General features: G+C 42.9%; 2 protein-coding genes across 3 annotated transcripts in view; one reads left to right on the top strand and one right to left on the bottom strand.

Annotated features, from left to right (window-relative positions):
- LOC148414353 (SH3-containing GRB2-like protein 3-interacting protein 1) overlaps positions 1 to 13,306 on the bottom strand; it is a 36,515-nt gene extending 23,209 nt beyond the window's left edge. Inside the window, exons 1-3 of the mRNA XM_088429507.1 lie at positions 13,209 to 13,306; positions 12,660 to 12,722; positions 12,076 to 12,141 (exon numbers count right to left, since the gene is read on the bottom strand). The gene's annotated coding sequence lies outside the window, so the exon portion shown is untranslated. The remainder of the gene's footprint in view (positions 1 to 12,075; positions 12,142 to 12,659; positions 12,723 to 13,208) is intronic.
- On the top strand, positions 5,793 to 11,410 carry LOC148414354 (phosphatidylinositol 3-kinase regulatory subunit gamma-like). 2 transcript variants are annotated; one of them, XM_088429897.1, is made up of 10 exons: positions 5,793 to 6,100; positions 7,860 to 7,971; positions 8,079 to 8,177; positions 8,276 to 8,456; positions 8,560 to 8,676; positions 8,769 to 8,911; positions 8,995 to 9,171; positions 9,283 to 9,357; positions 9,541 to 9,711; positions 9,791 to 11,410. In XM_088429897.1, the coding sequence occupies exons 1-10, from the start codon at positions 6,046 to 6,048 to the stop codon at positions 10,062 to 10,064; spliced, it is 1,404 nt and encodes a 467-aa protein (XP_088286023.1). In that variant the 5' UTR covers positions 5,793 to 6,045; the 3' UTR covers positions 10,065 to 11,410. The 2 variants fall into 2 exon arrangements, with proteins under 2 accessions (XP_088286023.1, XP_088286024.1); XM_088429898.1 differs by lacking the exon at positions 5,793 to 6,100 and adding an exon at positions 6,344 to 6,505.
- Positions 13,307 to 15,594: the final 2,288 nt, after the last annotated feature.

The raw sequence follows: 15,594 nt of genomic DNA, 5'->3' as shown, positions 1-15,594 counted from the left end.
CTAATGGCACAGCGTATCTGTATAAAACTTAACACGCTAAAGGGATGTGACATTTTTCAAAGGAGACTGTCCCACATTTTTGCAACGACTTCCTTCATGTTCCAATTTGTTTGCTTCCGATTTGAAAAGAAAACTGCGCAGTTTCTGTCACGGCGAAGAAAGTATGACAATGACACCTGCATGAACTCTGTTAAAATGTCACGTACCCCCTGAAGTGCCCTCTTGTACGCCCCAGTGTACGCGCACCCCTATTTGAGAACCATTTTCATGCGGTGACAGAAATGATTTTATGATCCAAGCTAGAGAGTTGGATAATAGACGGAATTGTACTCTGTGCAAATTTCCCAACGTTATTGCAGGAGTGGCACGTATCAAAGTGCTGACAGCTTTTGTGTCAAGCGCACCTCACTCTCCAAATCTGCCTCGCAACAGAGTCCTCTCTTCTGTCCTTGCGGCTCTGGGAGGGGTCCTTAATAGTGGGTGAGCACTTGCGTGTGTATACATGTATATATGACAGAAGTGAACCAATGACAAGAACCTTAGCTCAGCCCAGTCCTGGCAACAAAGAGGCGGGTGGGTTTCATTGCAGACCCTCGCGCTCTCCCACACGCTCATAAATAACCATACAGACTCTCTGCCCTGGCCAGGGGGAGAAAAGAGCCATTTAAGAGGCTCCTCTCCTCTCATGCCTTGTAACTGACCTTTTATAAGGGGCATTTGGTAGAACGGCAACCCCCCCCGACCCTCTCCCCACACCTCCTGACACACACCTCTCATTTTCTCCTTGCTGACACCAACCTGAATCATCCTAACGCAAGAACTGTGGAGAGAAGCCACTTAGCAATCTTGTGTCATTGTGGAGGGGCGTTTCAGGCACACAAGACAGAAACCTTTACAAGCTCACTCCTGGAGCATGTGAGATGGCAGCACGGGTCAGAGGTGAAGGTCACAATATGGGAGGAGGGGAATAAATCCTGTATCATGAACAACAATGGATGCAATCCCCGCTGACAATGATGCCATTGTGGGCTATTGCTTGCTTAGTGTGTCCTGGAGCTGTGCCTAATAGAGTTATAGTGTTGATGTGATGGCTGCCGAGCCAAGAGAGTAGTATCCTTTTATATGAAGGAGGCAACTGCCGAGGAGCTTGAAAAGAGGTCTCAGCTTCTTGGTTTGTGCGTGAAAGCCTGGTTAGTGTGTGTGTGCGCGCGCAGTGGGGAGGGGGCAAAACAAATGACTCCTCTTCCTTAAGACTAACAAGATGCTTTATTGTTTCATGCGCCGACCACAAAATCGGAGTTCTTATTTCAGCGCATCTCGGGGAATTGTCTGTTCCATCAATTTTCGACCAATTATCCTGTTCAGGGTCATGGGAATTCAGAGCCTATCACAGTTGACTCCGGGCAGAAGGCAGACTACACACCAATCATATGGCGCATACAGTACAGAGACAGGGAACCGTTCGCGCTCCCAGTCAAACTGACACTTAATGCGGGCTGAAGAGATGCTGGTTGTGAAATGAACTAACGCAACATTAGTGATGATTTGGCCTGCGGTTCCCAAAGTTTTTGGAATGATGCGGCGCCTGTAAAATAACTGTTCACCAATGGCCGACATCATCTGTTTTATTTATGTTTTAAAGGTATCCAACGTTTATTCGCTATAAGATAATTCGGCAATTAGTTGCTTCATGTTCCAATCAATTTGCTCTCAGGCAATGTTTTTGCGGCGATAGATTTATAAAAAATAACAGTCTCAAGAAGACTTCTGCACAGACTGATTCACAATATGTGAGCAAATTGCTCCAGATTTCATGAGTTTGAATTGGGTATTTGACTGTCTGTATATTTTAGTTCCACCCACAGGTAAAAAAGTCTTTAGATCAGAGCACATAAAAGAACATTGCAGTTTAATATTTATGTTTTTAGGCATATAAAAAGAAAAGCAAACAAAACATTTCTGTTGTTTCACAGTCATAACAAGACAGAAATGAGTTTGACACCTCAGCTTTCAACCCTATTTTTGTGAAGTGATAGTTCTAGAAATGTCACCAATTTTCACTGCAGTGGTTGCTAAATGCTAATCTATTACTCTAAATTAAGACAAACGTTCGACTACAATTTGTAGAAAAATAAAAATGTCATCTTTGTAACCAGCGTATAGCAGGCATTACAGAAACGGCAAACTCATCCAGCATCTCAACATTTGCGCCTCTAAACGGTCAGGCGTTATGTACACGACTTCAAACGGAAAAAAGTCTTGTCGAAGACCTGTGGACCCTCATACCACGACATAACTCAGACATTGACTAAAGCTGGTAACGCGGTGGTCTGCAATGAGTTCCTCAGTTGTCACCTCCCTGCGTAAGTTTAGGCTGTGGCAGAAAGGAGTGACAAAATATGAGCGGCTGCTATGACCACTGCATGCTAAATTAACAGAGGACAGAAGCGGCTTGATTTAACCAAAAGTCAGACATGTTGACACATGGAATGTTTGGAAAAATTGTAAATCATTTTTTTCTGATGCTCAAATTTGACATTCCCTATACCAAACATTGGTTTTGTGTTTATTTTTTTTTTCTTACTTGTTGGCTCCTCTATGACCTCCTTAAAAGAACAAGCTATGTTTCCCAGGGCCGGCTATTTGAAGCTCATACTTTTGGTCATCTAAGGTTTTCAGCTCCATTCAGACACTGTCCCCACTTACATTTCCACAATGACAAGATCCTGGGGGCCAGACCATAGCCATCCAACACTCTGCCCACAGTTGAGTTGCCTCTGGCAGGACTACTGCATGCTTTGTGTGCTGGTTCTGGCCACCAACCAGGGAAACCCCACAGTCTCTCCATGGTGAATGCCGCACACTCTGCCAAGACCATTATGCATGCCTTCAATGGCCGTGAATAGCGGCACACTACAGTACGGCAGATTGTTAAGATGTGCAATTCACCCTGGGCTACACTGCGAGCCCATGACACATATACAAACACTGGTGAACTACACTAATCCCCGATATGGTTTCTCAGTGTTGTGTCTTTTGATGATGCACAACAAACAAAGCAAATCCAGATAAAATGTGCCCTACATTGAAAGCTACTGAAATATGGAAACCGGTGCTCAATAATATTCCTTGACACAGTTAGTGAGCTAAAGCTAAACGAGCATTACTCCAAAAAGCCAGGAGATTACTATCAAAATTTGGTGGCAGCATTTAACACGTGGTAAGGGATTAATGTAGGGATTAATGTTCATAATTTCCCGACAGCATTAACAAACAAAATCGAATTCCACAGAATTGAGTACATCTAGTGAAAACAGCTCATTTTCAAATGACCATACATTACGTTTTAGCTAGCGCTGATCTGCTTTTGGGCTAATAATGTAGATTGGTGGTTTTCAAATGGTGTATGAGTACTCCTGAGGGTACGTGAAGGCATTTCAGGATATATGTGAGATTTTAACATTGTCTCTGCAAGTATCAGCAGTACATTTTCAAATTGGGAGCAAATTAATTGGAACATACAGCAACTTGCTAAATCGTGTCATCGTGACTCCTTTACAAAACATTGTATGCCTTTATATTGTTTTATACGAGTGCGCAATGTCATTACCAACACTGTCATTACCAATAAAACAGATGATCGTACTTCATTCAGTTTCTAGAGTAAGTGAATACAATTTGCCTAAATATAACACTACAAATATGGTTTCAAAATGTAATACATCATAAAGGGACAGGAATGGCACGGAAATCTGTTTTCAGTCTTTTTTTTTTTTTTTTTGTCGACCCAAAATTAGTTCGTGAAGAGCTGGGGGTACTTGTATGAAAAAATATTTCACGGAGACGGAGAGTAAAAAAAGGACGAAAAACAAATTATCCATGCTTTTGTTCATTTGCTATCCTTAAACTCTGAGTTTCCAAGGTTCATTAGCATATTGCAGTTGTGGGTATCAAGATGAGTCACACCAGCCAGCAGGCAGCGGGCGGGCCTCTTGCGTTAATCTTACGATTAGCACACACTGATCCCATCAGGACTGCCTAGATCTGTGGTGAAGCGCCTAAAGGTTTTATCCTAAAAGTGATCTGTTGCTAACCCCAACCGCGGCGTGCACAAATGGGGCACGCAAGCGAATGCAAGGCACACGAATAATATTCCGGCTGTTTTAAATACTGTTAGTCTGGGGCAACATATCTCCAGAGATCATCGTGCCGCGCCTCCCTGTCTCCGCCTGACGTATCTGGAGCGGCGGTGCTGTCGTACGTTACGGAGTGCGGCGGTAGTGAAATGTGTCACACACGGGTCAGACCCAGAAGTTAAGGGGGCAAGCGGTGTGGCCTTCTGACACGGGTGGATGGGGGTGGGAAGGGATAGCTGCCAAATGACATGCTGTGACAGGCTTCGAGGCTTCTCAAAGTGGGAACGGCGTGGAAGGCAACAAAAGCAAACACTAACGCTTTGTACTGCTGACCGAGCGTTCACACACGCACGCGCATCCTCCAACAGGCAGTAACACCTGCTGAATTTGAATACCGACAAGCATGTACACCGTATATCTGATCATGAATTAGCATGCCATTAGTCTGGCAGCTTCATATGCGCACAAGTGGCAAAGAAACTTTTTTGAATGTTGAACGTGTGTCTCTGAGACGTTGTCAGCTGTCTCACACCGAAATATGTTATTTTTTTCAGACCAGTTACTTTTAAAGGTTGAGTGGATACTGGAAAGAGGAGAGGAGCATCTTACTGATGGGAAAAAGGAATGCTGGAGGCAATTACCTCCCTGACTCTATACGTCCTCGGGTCAAAAGGGGACCGGTCATAAACGTACGGACACCAACGGAGACAGACCTCTGAGCATGCAGGCCTTGTTTCACTCTCCCTACAGCCACAAACATCAGCTGGGGGAAGAGGCCCCGGTTGTTTAAATTTACAGCACTGTGTCATTCGTCATGGGAAAACGACAACGCTTCCACTGTATTCATTGGACCTGGGCACATACGTTCGACGCTAATACTCTGGTCAAATTCATTTCCGGGTACTCTTATAATCTCACAGTAAAAGGCTGTGCCGTTTGTGCATCCAACTGAATGAGCTCAGCGATAATTACAAGTGGTCTCACAAACACACACATGCGCAAACGTTGACAATTTTGCTGCTGAACGTGTTTGACAAGCTTAACAAGAATATAAAACACACTTGAGAACTACGTAGGCGACACCATTATCACTGAGACAAAAGAACAAACCAAACGTTTCCTGGATGCCTTATGAAAGGCTGAAACAATAAATGTTCAGGTATAATAACAAGCCCAGTACAGCATAATGCCACTTAAGGTGGATCTACAGAGTAATTTGAAGCAACTTGCAAATGACAGTTACAGTAATTCGTTGTTGTGGATGTTAAAACGCAAAACATTCAACTAATTGTTTATATTGAATAATGTATTGCGTTTTATCTTTCATTCATTCCATGCAAGCCATTTTAGCTGCTCCAGTGCAGCTTGAGGGAAGATGAATGAAAAGGTCTGGAACGTACCACCGTACGTTACCGTAGCCTGGAGTTAAAATATATTCTAAAACGACGCAAAACCAAATCCACTTCGACACATAGTCTTCGGAGATGCCTGCTTCATTCTGATCCGTAAAAATAGTTCGAACTATGACTATTGCGCGTAGTTGTGACGCATGCGTGGAACATAACACCCCTATCGTGACAGCGTGTTGGACCCGTCCAAGATGATGTTAGTACTGCCCTTTAAATTCGCTCGACTTCCTCGACGAAGTAAGACGAGCAGAGACCACGGTTCTGGTAGAAGATACAGGTTGACACTCCGCATCCTATAACAAAGTCCACAGACTGAATATATTTCGGATGCTTTAAATAATCAGACTCCTCGCGAGGATTTTGTTTTGGCCCGATCGATTATAGGACGATTTTGAAAGTATAAGCTCGGTTGCGAATAAACAAAGGTGCATTTTTTTTTGCATTTTTTTTTTTAACTTTGAGACAACAATAGCAAACTGGACTACTCTTGCGAAACAGGAATGATTTATCCCCCCGAAGGTTTATTCTACATCGAGATGGATCCAGCACCACCAGGTAATTCTAACTACTGCAGCCATTGTCTGTCTTTAGTGGGACAAACGTCGCCTGTCAGCTCCCGTTCTCTTTGTTTTCCCCTTTAATGGTGCCGTGTAATGACACTGTTCGGGTTGACATTTGCCAAATGTATCGAATTGTGAGCAAAAGCTTGCAATGGTCAGGTCGTGGGCGCTGCGCCTCGTCGGTGCTATTGCCCAGGCATGCATAGCGCAATTCGCTTGCCAATTACGTAATACCTCAGCGGACCAGGCGCAGTGGTTCGCCTCTTTTTCTTTTGTCCCAGCACGTATGACTAATTCACGACGAGCGAGGCCGTCGGGTCTCGCCGATGCATTCGCAAACCGTACGAGGACTCCGTGGACACCCATGACAAGGCACGAGGAACATTTTGAAGGAAATATGGTGCGTCAATGGGCACCGCATGAAACGACCGCTTTGTTCTCCTCTGCAGCCAGCCGTGCTTAATTAGTGCTAGCTCGCAAAGTAGGCTAGACGCGATTCGGCTAGACGACCCATCTCATGCTATCGATACCGCGGTCTCTCTTTATATTTCCTTGCATTGCACTGCTATTATTTTTTGCCAGCGTTACCTTGTAAAACTTGGTAATGAATGCACCGTGATTGTCACGGCTTAATGACACGCATCTAAACGATCTATGACACGACTATCCTTATAAGTGACGCCTTTCAAAAGACTTTATTTACAATGGAGCCAAGCCGTCTGCTTTATCATGATGAATTCGTTTCCTTAGTTGGGGGATAATGACTTGGCTCTGGCTGTGTTCTATGCTGATGGCTGGTACGTGGTTTTTGGAATTCGCATAATTTCTTGGCAGGCAAAAGAAAAAGAGGAAAGGGTGTGCAGGTTTAATTTTGCTGGGGCAAGGAGCAGCGGTAGAATTTGGTTTTTAGCCTGCCCCCCCCCCCCCCCCCCCCCCCCCAAAAAAAAACTGTTGCTGCACCTGACTTTTGTTTATTTTAAGGGCAGAAACGAGGGGATGGTGGGTGAAACCCACATTTTCTCCTCATAGGCAGCGCTTGTCGCCTACCCAACTGCCCCATGAAAGGCACTTTTGTCTTGACGTGAAATGTATCGCCCCTCACCTTCTCTTGATGCGGTTTGCCCTCCTTTTTCATCCTTAGGAAAGCGCTTAGACTTTTGGCCGACTCAGATGTTCTTTTCCTTGAAGGCTGTTGGAAAACTTGTGGGGATTTGCAAGACCGCAGTAATTACAGAGAGATGGGTCATGAAGTTCAAAATATAATTTGGTTCCGACTTCCCTGTTTAAGCATAATTAGTCAATTCAATATTTGAAAAACGGTGCTCAAACTCTATTACGCGGTTAAAACGCGACCTCGATGATGACCAAACGTAACGAATTTGTCGCAATTGTCACGTATTTCCTGATGAGTCTTTTTTTTTTTTTTTTTAAATTGCAGTCAGAAAATTAGAGCGCAGTAGTGGGCAACTGTCACAAATTCAAATTCGTGAGAAGTCATGACACAAACTCGTGCAACAACTATCCTTTGGGTGTCAGTCATGATTTGGCATGTGACATCTTTTGGAAACATGCCTGGGCTTGTCCCCGACAAGCCACCAGGCAAGGCTCTGACAGACTTAGATGGGTAGGAGGTGTGAGATGATCTCTGTTTATCATCATGGAGGCGTTTTAGATAAATATATGTTTTGAACCGGCAGAGCGCTTTCTAAGTATCGTCCTAATCCTTGACTTCCTCTCATTTGTGTCCTTAACAGCTCTCCCTCCTAGGTCAACAAAGCCAATGTCTTCCGCCATGAACAATAACTGCCTTTCCCCACAGTCCAACTCACTACAGGATGCCGAATGGTACTGGGGAGATGTAACCAGGTAAAAGAAGCGCCACTTATTTAACTAAACATGTCGACTTCTGTTATTTGGGATATCGCTCTTTTCGTTTGGCGCCGTGTTTAATCTGTGAACTGATTTTCCCCCAGGGATGAAGTAAACGAGAAGCTTCGTGACACGCCCGACGGTTCCTTCCTCGTACGCGACGCGTCCACAAAGCTGCAGGGGGACTTTACGCTGACGTTAAGGTAAAACGTGTTTAAAACCGCATAGAAATGCGTTGTCATTTTTTTTTTTTTTTTGGTCCTGTTTGACACTAAGTTCTCTGACAAATTGCGGTTCACAGGAAAGATGGCCATAATAAACTGATCAAAATTTACCACCGCGATGGGAAGTACGGCTTCTCGGACCCACTCACGTTTACGTCAGTGGTGGAGCTCATTTGGCATTATCAGCACCATCCGTTAGTGGAGTACAACGCCACGCTGGACCTGATGCTCACGCATCCAGTGTCTCGCTTCCAACAGGTGTGGAAACTCGAGATTCGCATTGATCTGCAGTGACTACCGCGGACTCTAAAATGTATGGGATTTGAAAAGTATACCTAATCAGATTTGTTTTCGCAATCAGGTGAAGGAGAACAGCGTCGACGTCGCCGGAAGAAAGCTTAAAGAGGTCCATTGTCAATATCAAGAGAAATCGAAGGAGTTTGATCGTCTTTATGAAGCGTTCACTAAGACTTCGCAGGTAATAACTGGGGCCGAAATGAATTCTGGGCGGTTTTAAAGGTCTGAGCTCAAATCGGTTTGACTAACGTCGTCTAAATTCCCCGACGTCAGGAGATCCAAATGAAACAAACGGCCATCGAGGCGTTCAACGAGACGATGATGATATTTGAGGAGCAGTGTCGTGAACAGGAGCGCTACGGGGAGGAATTTGAGAGGAACAATCAATCCGAGGCAGCGGACAAAGATCTTGAGAGGTGCCGCTTTGAAACCCTTTGACCACATAAATATTAGTCCAAATCCTGAACTGTTACTTACGCCTTTACCTCCTTTTCTTTAGCTTTCTGATAAACTACGAGAAGCTGAAGTGCCGTCTCAGCGATATCTATGACAGCAAGATCCATCTGGAGGAAGACTTACGAAGCCAGGTTGAAGACTACCGAGAGACTGACAGGAAAATGAACAGTTTGAGGCCAGATTTAATCCAGCTGCGCAACATCAGAGACCAGTACCTCAAGTGAGTATGCTACAGTGGAAGAGTGCTGTCATAACCTCGTAGTGCACAACAAAGCTATCAACTAAATCAGGCACGTCTAATATGTTTGGTTTTTTTGTTTTTGACATGCAGCTGGCTCAATCACAAAGGCGTGCGGCAGAAACGCATAAACGACTGGCTCGGGATACTAAAGGACAGCCTTGACGAGTAGGTATTAAGCGTACAAGGAAACTGTCATGAGCTTAATCGACGGACTACTATAGACGTCGTCTTTTTTTTTTTTTAATCGCAACTGGCAGTGACTCATTTACTGTCATTGATATTTCAATTAAAAACCCCGGGCTGGGTGTGAATGTGAGTTTTAATGCAAAGTTGGCTTTTGTTCGTCAGTACATACGTGTTGAAAGGAGACGAGAAGAATTTACCGCATCAGGACGAGACGAGTTGGTTCGTCGGCGAACTGAGCAGGACGCAAGCCGAGGAGACGCTTCGGGGGAAAGATCCCGGAACGTTCCTGATTCGCGAGAGCAGCAAGCAAGGCTGCTACGCCTGCTCTGTTGTGTGAGTGGCTCGATAATGAACCGAACGAGGAACCGGCTGAAATTTTGGCGCGGCGCTCATCGGCGGTTTTCGATTTCAGGGTGAACGAAGAAGTCAAGCACTGCATGATCTACAGCACGCCGCACGGCTACGGCTTTGCCGAGCCCTACGACGTCCACTGCTCGCTGAAAGACCTTGTCCTGCACTACCGCTTGCACTCTTTAGTGCAACACAACGACGCCCTGGATGTTAGGCTGTCTCACCCAGTCCACGCCAAAGCGCCCGCCATTCCTTCGCAACACGCAGAGGAGCACAAACTTTTACAGACTCCCGCACAGACAGTGAGACTCCCGCCAGCCGCTCCAGAAATGTAAACGGAGCGAGATTACGGAAAGGACGCGTTTACTGTATCCTGCGAGAAGGACTGCATGGAGGTGCATTTTCGAAATGTTGCACTAAAGTGATTCCATCAGTTTTTGTGAACGCAAAGTTCACAGATTGAAGTGGGACCGGAACTTGAATGTCAGCTTCTATTCTTTTTTTTTTTAGTTTTCAAGAGACTGTTAAATATTTCCGAAAAGAAATTGTACTTCATATATTGTTGTTTGTTTGTCGGACGTTATTTTGGTGGAGATGTCGACGGGCGCAAAATTGCTCAGACAGCGGATGCCGCCGCATCTCTGTTTGACTTTCTGACGTCGCCAGAGATTTTTTTTGCCTAAAACTGAGCTCGCCGATGAAAAGTGAACAATAGCTTACACAAACACGTTAGATTACTACTAATTAGTGCTTTGGTGCAGAGAAAATGGTGCTGTACACGGGCTGTTTCTGTCATCCTGGTTTGGTGGACCAAACCTTTTTCTGGGTAAATACCACTTGTGAATATGTGAAAAAAATTGTGGTGCATCTTGACAATTTGCCCCGTTCATACAGTGGATATTATGTAGCATTAACATCGTGTAAAAAAAAAAAAAAAAACTATTATAAAAAGCATAATCAATGTTATATACCCATTGACCAAAGCACTTGATGGAGAGCAAAAACACATGCCTGTTTTGCCCAATCCATGCATTTGGGCAAGCCAAGGGCAATTATCTACACCTGCTGATGTGCTGATGAAAACATAATCTGAAGTACTGTATGTTATATTCTGTTACTCGAAGAAGTATAAGCTTTTTGTATTCTATATTTTTTCTACAAACTTGCCACAAGATGAAAGCTTGAAGAAAGTGCAATCCAACAGTATTTCTATTGTTGCAACGTGTGACGGTGGTGTGAAGGTTATGCTGTTACGAATGGTCGACATGCGCCACAAAAATGCACTCTTTGGTGGTGTCGGTAAGATATGGCCTCCGATTTTCCTTTGACCGGGAAGAGGTCCGGAAGTATCCTGCCTCCATTACTTGAATTGTGGCATTGCTAGAGCTATGAATGTGTTTCATGACATGCAGCCTACATAACTATTGGCGCGAGGAATCTCTTTAACTTGGCACATTTTTTTTTTCCAAGTTTGTGAAAAACAAAACTCTGTAGTGAGAAACTAAAATGTATTTCTTGAGGTTCCTACTTCGGATGAAACCTACTTTGGCCTCATATAGCGAGAAAAAAAATAAATTCCAGATGAGGATGGAGGAAATGCCTTGGGTGAAGCTGAGCAATGTGAGATCCTGACCTTTTTCTTGCTGAAAGACAATAAACTGATGAGGGTTTTGTCATCTTATGCCATCTTGTGCTGTTTTTTTTCCCCCCGCAGTCTATTGTTCATCGAAGGTATGCGTGACTAAATTACATGTTATCTAAATCAAAACATGGTAATTGGTCAACTATTACCAAGTAGTTGTCATCATTTCCAAAACTATCACTTTTTGGTCATGCACAAAAACTGCATTGTTAAAGTATAATCACACCATTGATCGCAAAAAAAAACCCAACAACTTATGATCACTAATTTTATAACTGTAACTACCAGTTATTTTAATATTCAATTCATTCAACTGATGAATCAGATTTTTTCATGCTTGAAATTCCACCTCTTGAAATATATTTTACATAACTGACTATACATTTAAAGATTTTTTTGAATGATCAGCCCAAAAATGTAGTGATAATTAGTTTCTATTGTAGATGCTTGCATTTTTTTAAGGGCTGTTAACAAAACGATAGCGTGCTTTCAAATAAAGAAATGTTCAGGTCTCTTAACAATTCCCAAAAATAAAATGATCAATTTGGTAACTGATTACTTCTCGATTAATCGTCGTACGTCTATAAAACAGTACCAAATGCGCATGGGCACAGATTAGTAATATTCGTCCAATCGATTCGGAAAAGTCAAATTGACCAAATTTGGACATGTTTCCAGCCCAATGACAGCAATTTGTAGCTTACGTAGCCATTGTATTCCGATGAGACTTGTCCCGGCTTCAGCGGTGGTAGAAGGCATAGGAGGACAGTCTGCAGACAGATGGAAGAGAGAGGAAGTGACAAAGACAATAGCAGGATGTGCTGTGGAACCTTTTACCCTGCCCGGTATGTCCGCATTATCTCACTCGAAGAAAATCTGGATAATTTTGAACACGCGATCCTTTCATTTGCGGGTCCACGAAATGATCGCGTAACCGAAACACATTTCGCAAACATCGGAATGTACTGAGAATCCTCAGTTTCATTCGCAGAAGTTTATCAGGGGGTATTGTAATGTAAAAAAAAAAAAAAAAAGAATACACAAAATATCTTCTAAAATAAACTTGAAGTGGTATCAGCTCAGAAGCACTTGTACAAACACCGATAAATGGAGACCACTGATTAGGGCAATGTCCCCAGTTGACACCACTGTGACCAAGAACAACATGTGGCCTCTTTCAGCCTTCACAGAAGGTCCACATTAGGCAGGGATTATTAAGGTGAAGAGGGCAGGGATGTACTCGAGGAGAGCCTCAGCTTCGGGCCATGGATTATTCACCTCTACCTACCTATGTCAGCATGCTTCTGGTGGAAACGTCCCATGACGAGGACCGTCGGATGGGGCCCCCTCACTGTAAAACAAAATGAGAAAGTGGAGTGCCGTGTGGGGTAGACAGGAGGAACATTTTTTCTAACTGGAAAAAGCATGTGAATTTACTACTTTCAGGGCAGTTATATTGGGCCCTTGAACATGTCCCGCAAGCTGAAATATTCCCCTGAACCTGGCGGGCTACTTCGCAAAGTAACTTTGCCTACACAGCAGTTAAACTAACACAGCTAAATCTCTTTTTCTTCCCCGAGCTCTCCCTCCCTCTCAAAGTAAAAAAAAAAAAAAAAAAAAAAACAGCCCCCACGCCCTTTCCTCTCAAAAAATAATACACACATACTCCTCCTCCATTTCCTTCGCCCTTCATTTTCATGTCAGCACACGGTCACGTGAACTCGGCCGTGTTCGAAAGTTCTCCGTCGTAACAAGTACAAACTGGGAGAGCAGTTGGACGAATTACTTTTGTTGTCACAGTTTAAACGAAGAGTGGAGGGACCATTAAATGACTTACAGGCTTTCAGGGAAAATAGGTTTAGGCATTCAGCGGGGCCACGTCCAATCATGTCACTTCTCCTCTCTGTCTCCGTCCGATTCCTCCGCGTTCAGCCCAGACTCTCAGCCAATGGGAAGCCGAGAACGTGAAGCGATTCACCCAATCCGGGGGCAGTTGCTATGTCGAAGGTAGAATCGATAACGTGGATTTTTTTTTTTTTTTTACCTCCTCCTTTTTCATTAGCTCACGAAGTAGCTGGCTCATAGGCTGAGCGCTGGAAGCCTTGTTGCTTACCTGTCTAAGCAACTTGTAAACTAAAGACAGACACGCTTCTCTTTTTTTCCACTTTTCTCCTACAACAGCAAAAAGCTGTTACACACGTCACACTATTCTTTTTGGCACGCTTTTTTTTTTAAGAAAAAGTGCTCAAAAGACTTAGGGTGTTACTTTAATCAACAATGTATTATATTTTGTTGTTGTTGTTGTTGTTGTTGTTTATTTAAACAATTCAAATGTAGTTCCATTGAAGGAAACTACAATAAAAGTTTAAAGCAGGGATCATCTCACCAATCTTTTTGAAACATTGCTTCTTCTTGGGTAATAATTTGTGTCAAGAAAATTTGAAATAATCCATATGCTCTTATAATATTTGTTATAATTAAAATGGAAGCAAAGAAACAAAAAATGTTTACAATAAAATGGTCCATGTGTCCAATTACAGTATTGTGATTTATATTGTTTCTGGAATATGAATTAAGCAGAAAATCCACCCGTTTTTATTTCTATCTGGGGCCTGCTATTTTACTAACTGTCCACTGAAAATGACATCACAGTTGCTCAGGTAACAACCAATCACAGCTCATCTGCCTTCTTTGGTCATGTGACATTTGTAAGTTAAGTTGTGATTGGTCATTTCCCGAACAACCATGATGTCATTTTAAATCGACAGCATTTGGCAAAATGTCCAACCCCTAAAATATAGAAAAGCTTGTGGATTTTGCTCATTTATTTTTCTCTAAAAAATAAGTTTAATTTAACTTTCCCTTTTAAGTATGGTTTGCAAACAATTAGAAATATGAATAGAAGTAAAAGGTAGTGATTGCATTAATTTATTTAATTAAAAGTAACTACAGGGCTTGATACTTTTGCATACTTTAGTACAAAAGTTAGATTGAACGCAATGCTCGATGGCACAGTGAATGTGTGGTTAGCCCATCCCTCCTTCACAATTCCCCAAAACACACCACGAAAAAAAAACGCTGCCTGAAAGATCTACTTCAGAACATTTGCAAAGTATTTGCACGAAATCAAAGCAAATATAAAAGCTGTATGTTTTTGACCAGCGCGTTTGGATGAGAGCTTCGCATCACACTGATTAACAGTGACACTAAATCAGCTACAAGGGACTAATTTAGCACCGCCAATTCATTCAATCTAAATCCGCTCATTATATTGCCGCATGCCCACCAAGCTTATCTGTTGCCAATACTGTACAGTCCTGCTTTCTCGCGGGCACGTCACTGTGCCAAGCTAAGGCCTCATGTGCGAAAGTGCATACAAGAGACAGCGTGAAAGGGAAGACACAAGGGCAGATTTGTGCGGAACAAAAAACAAATCCTCAATTCAAGAGCTGCACTCGGCCCCGTGGTTTCCTCAGAATCCCTGTTCCTCATTTACCAAAGCGTTTTGGGCAATTCCGTGCTTCCAAAAGTGCGGAGAGACTTTTCGGAAGATCCCTGTCCTTTCCAGCAGGAGCATGTGTTAACGCACGCAGTGACAAAAAAAGATACATAAAGGCATGGTTGGATCACTTTGGTTTGGGAGAATTTGACTGGTCATCACTGAGAGCAGACACTGTTGCCAGGCCTTCTTGTCCAACCTCAGCGACCTTTGGCCTTTTGAATGAATGGGCGAAAATTCCCACACACTACATAATTGTCCTCAGAGTGAAAAACGGTATAGCTCTAGATAAGGGACCGGCTTTATTTTCCCCAATTTTACTTTCAAAATGTATACAGTATATTGTTGACATCCATAACATCCATATGTAGCTTTACACTTTTATTTTTTCAACTCTTGCACACAGATAACTCACTACAATTGATTTCGGTGCACAAAAAAACAACAATTTAAAGTAAGGCTGGTTGTCTCCGTTCAGATCTTGAAAATCCAAAGTAAAGACTCTCAACATTCATTTTCCAAATAGGATTGTACCTTTAATTATCAAAACACAAGTGAAAAAAAATATGGCAGTATGAGGTATTACTTCTAAGTATATACACAGGTTTAACAATCATTCAATGAATGTTTGGAACAAATCTCTTTATGGTTGTATGAATCGATAGCGGACTATGAAAAGGAAGATCAATCCAAATCTTTCATCATTTTTTGAGCATAATATCTA

The sequence above is a fragment of the Hippichthys cyanospilos genome, chromosome 12, assembly GCF_059441005.1.
Source record: "Hippichthys cyanospilos isolate Australia breed blue-spotted pipefish chromosome 12, RoL_Hcya_1.0, whole genome shotgun sequence".
Taxonomy (NCBI): Eukaryota; Metazoa; Chordata; class Actinopteri; order Syngnathiformes; family Syngnathidae; genus Hippichthys; species Hippichthys cyanospilos.
Note: the sequence above shows the minus strand (reverse complement) of the source record. Positions and strands in the feature narration are given on the sequence as shown.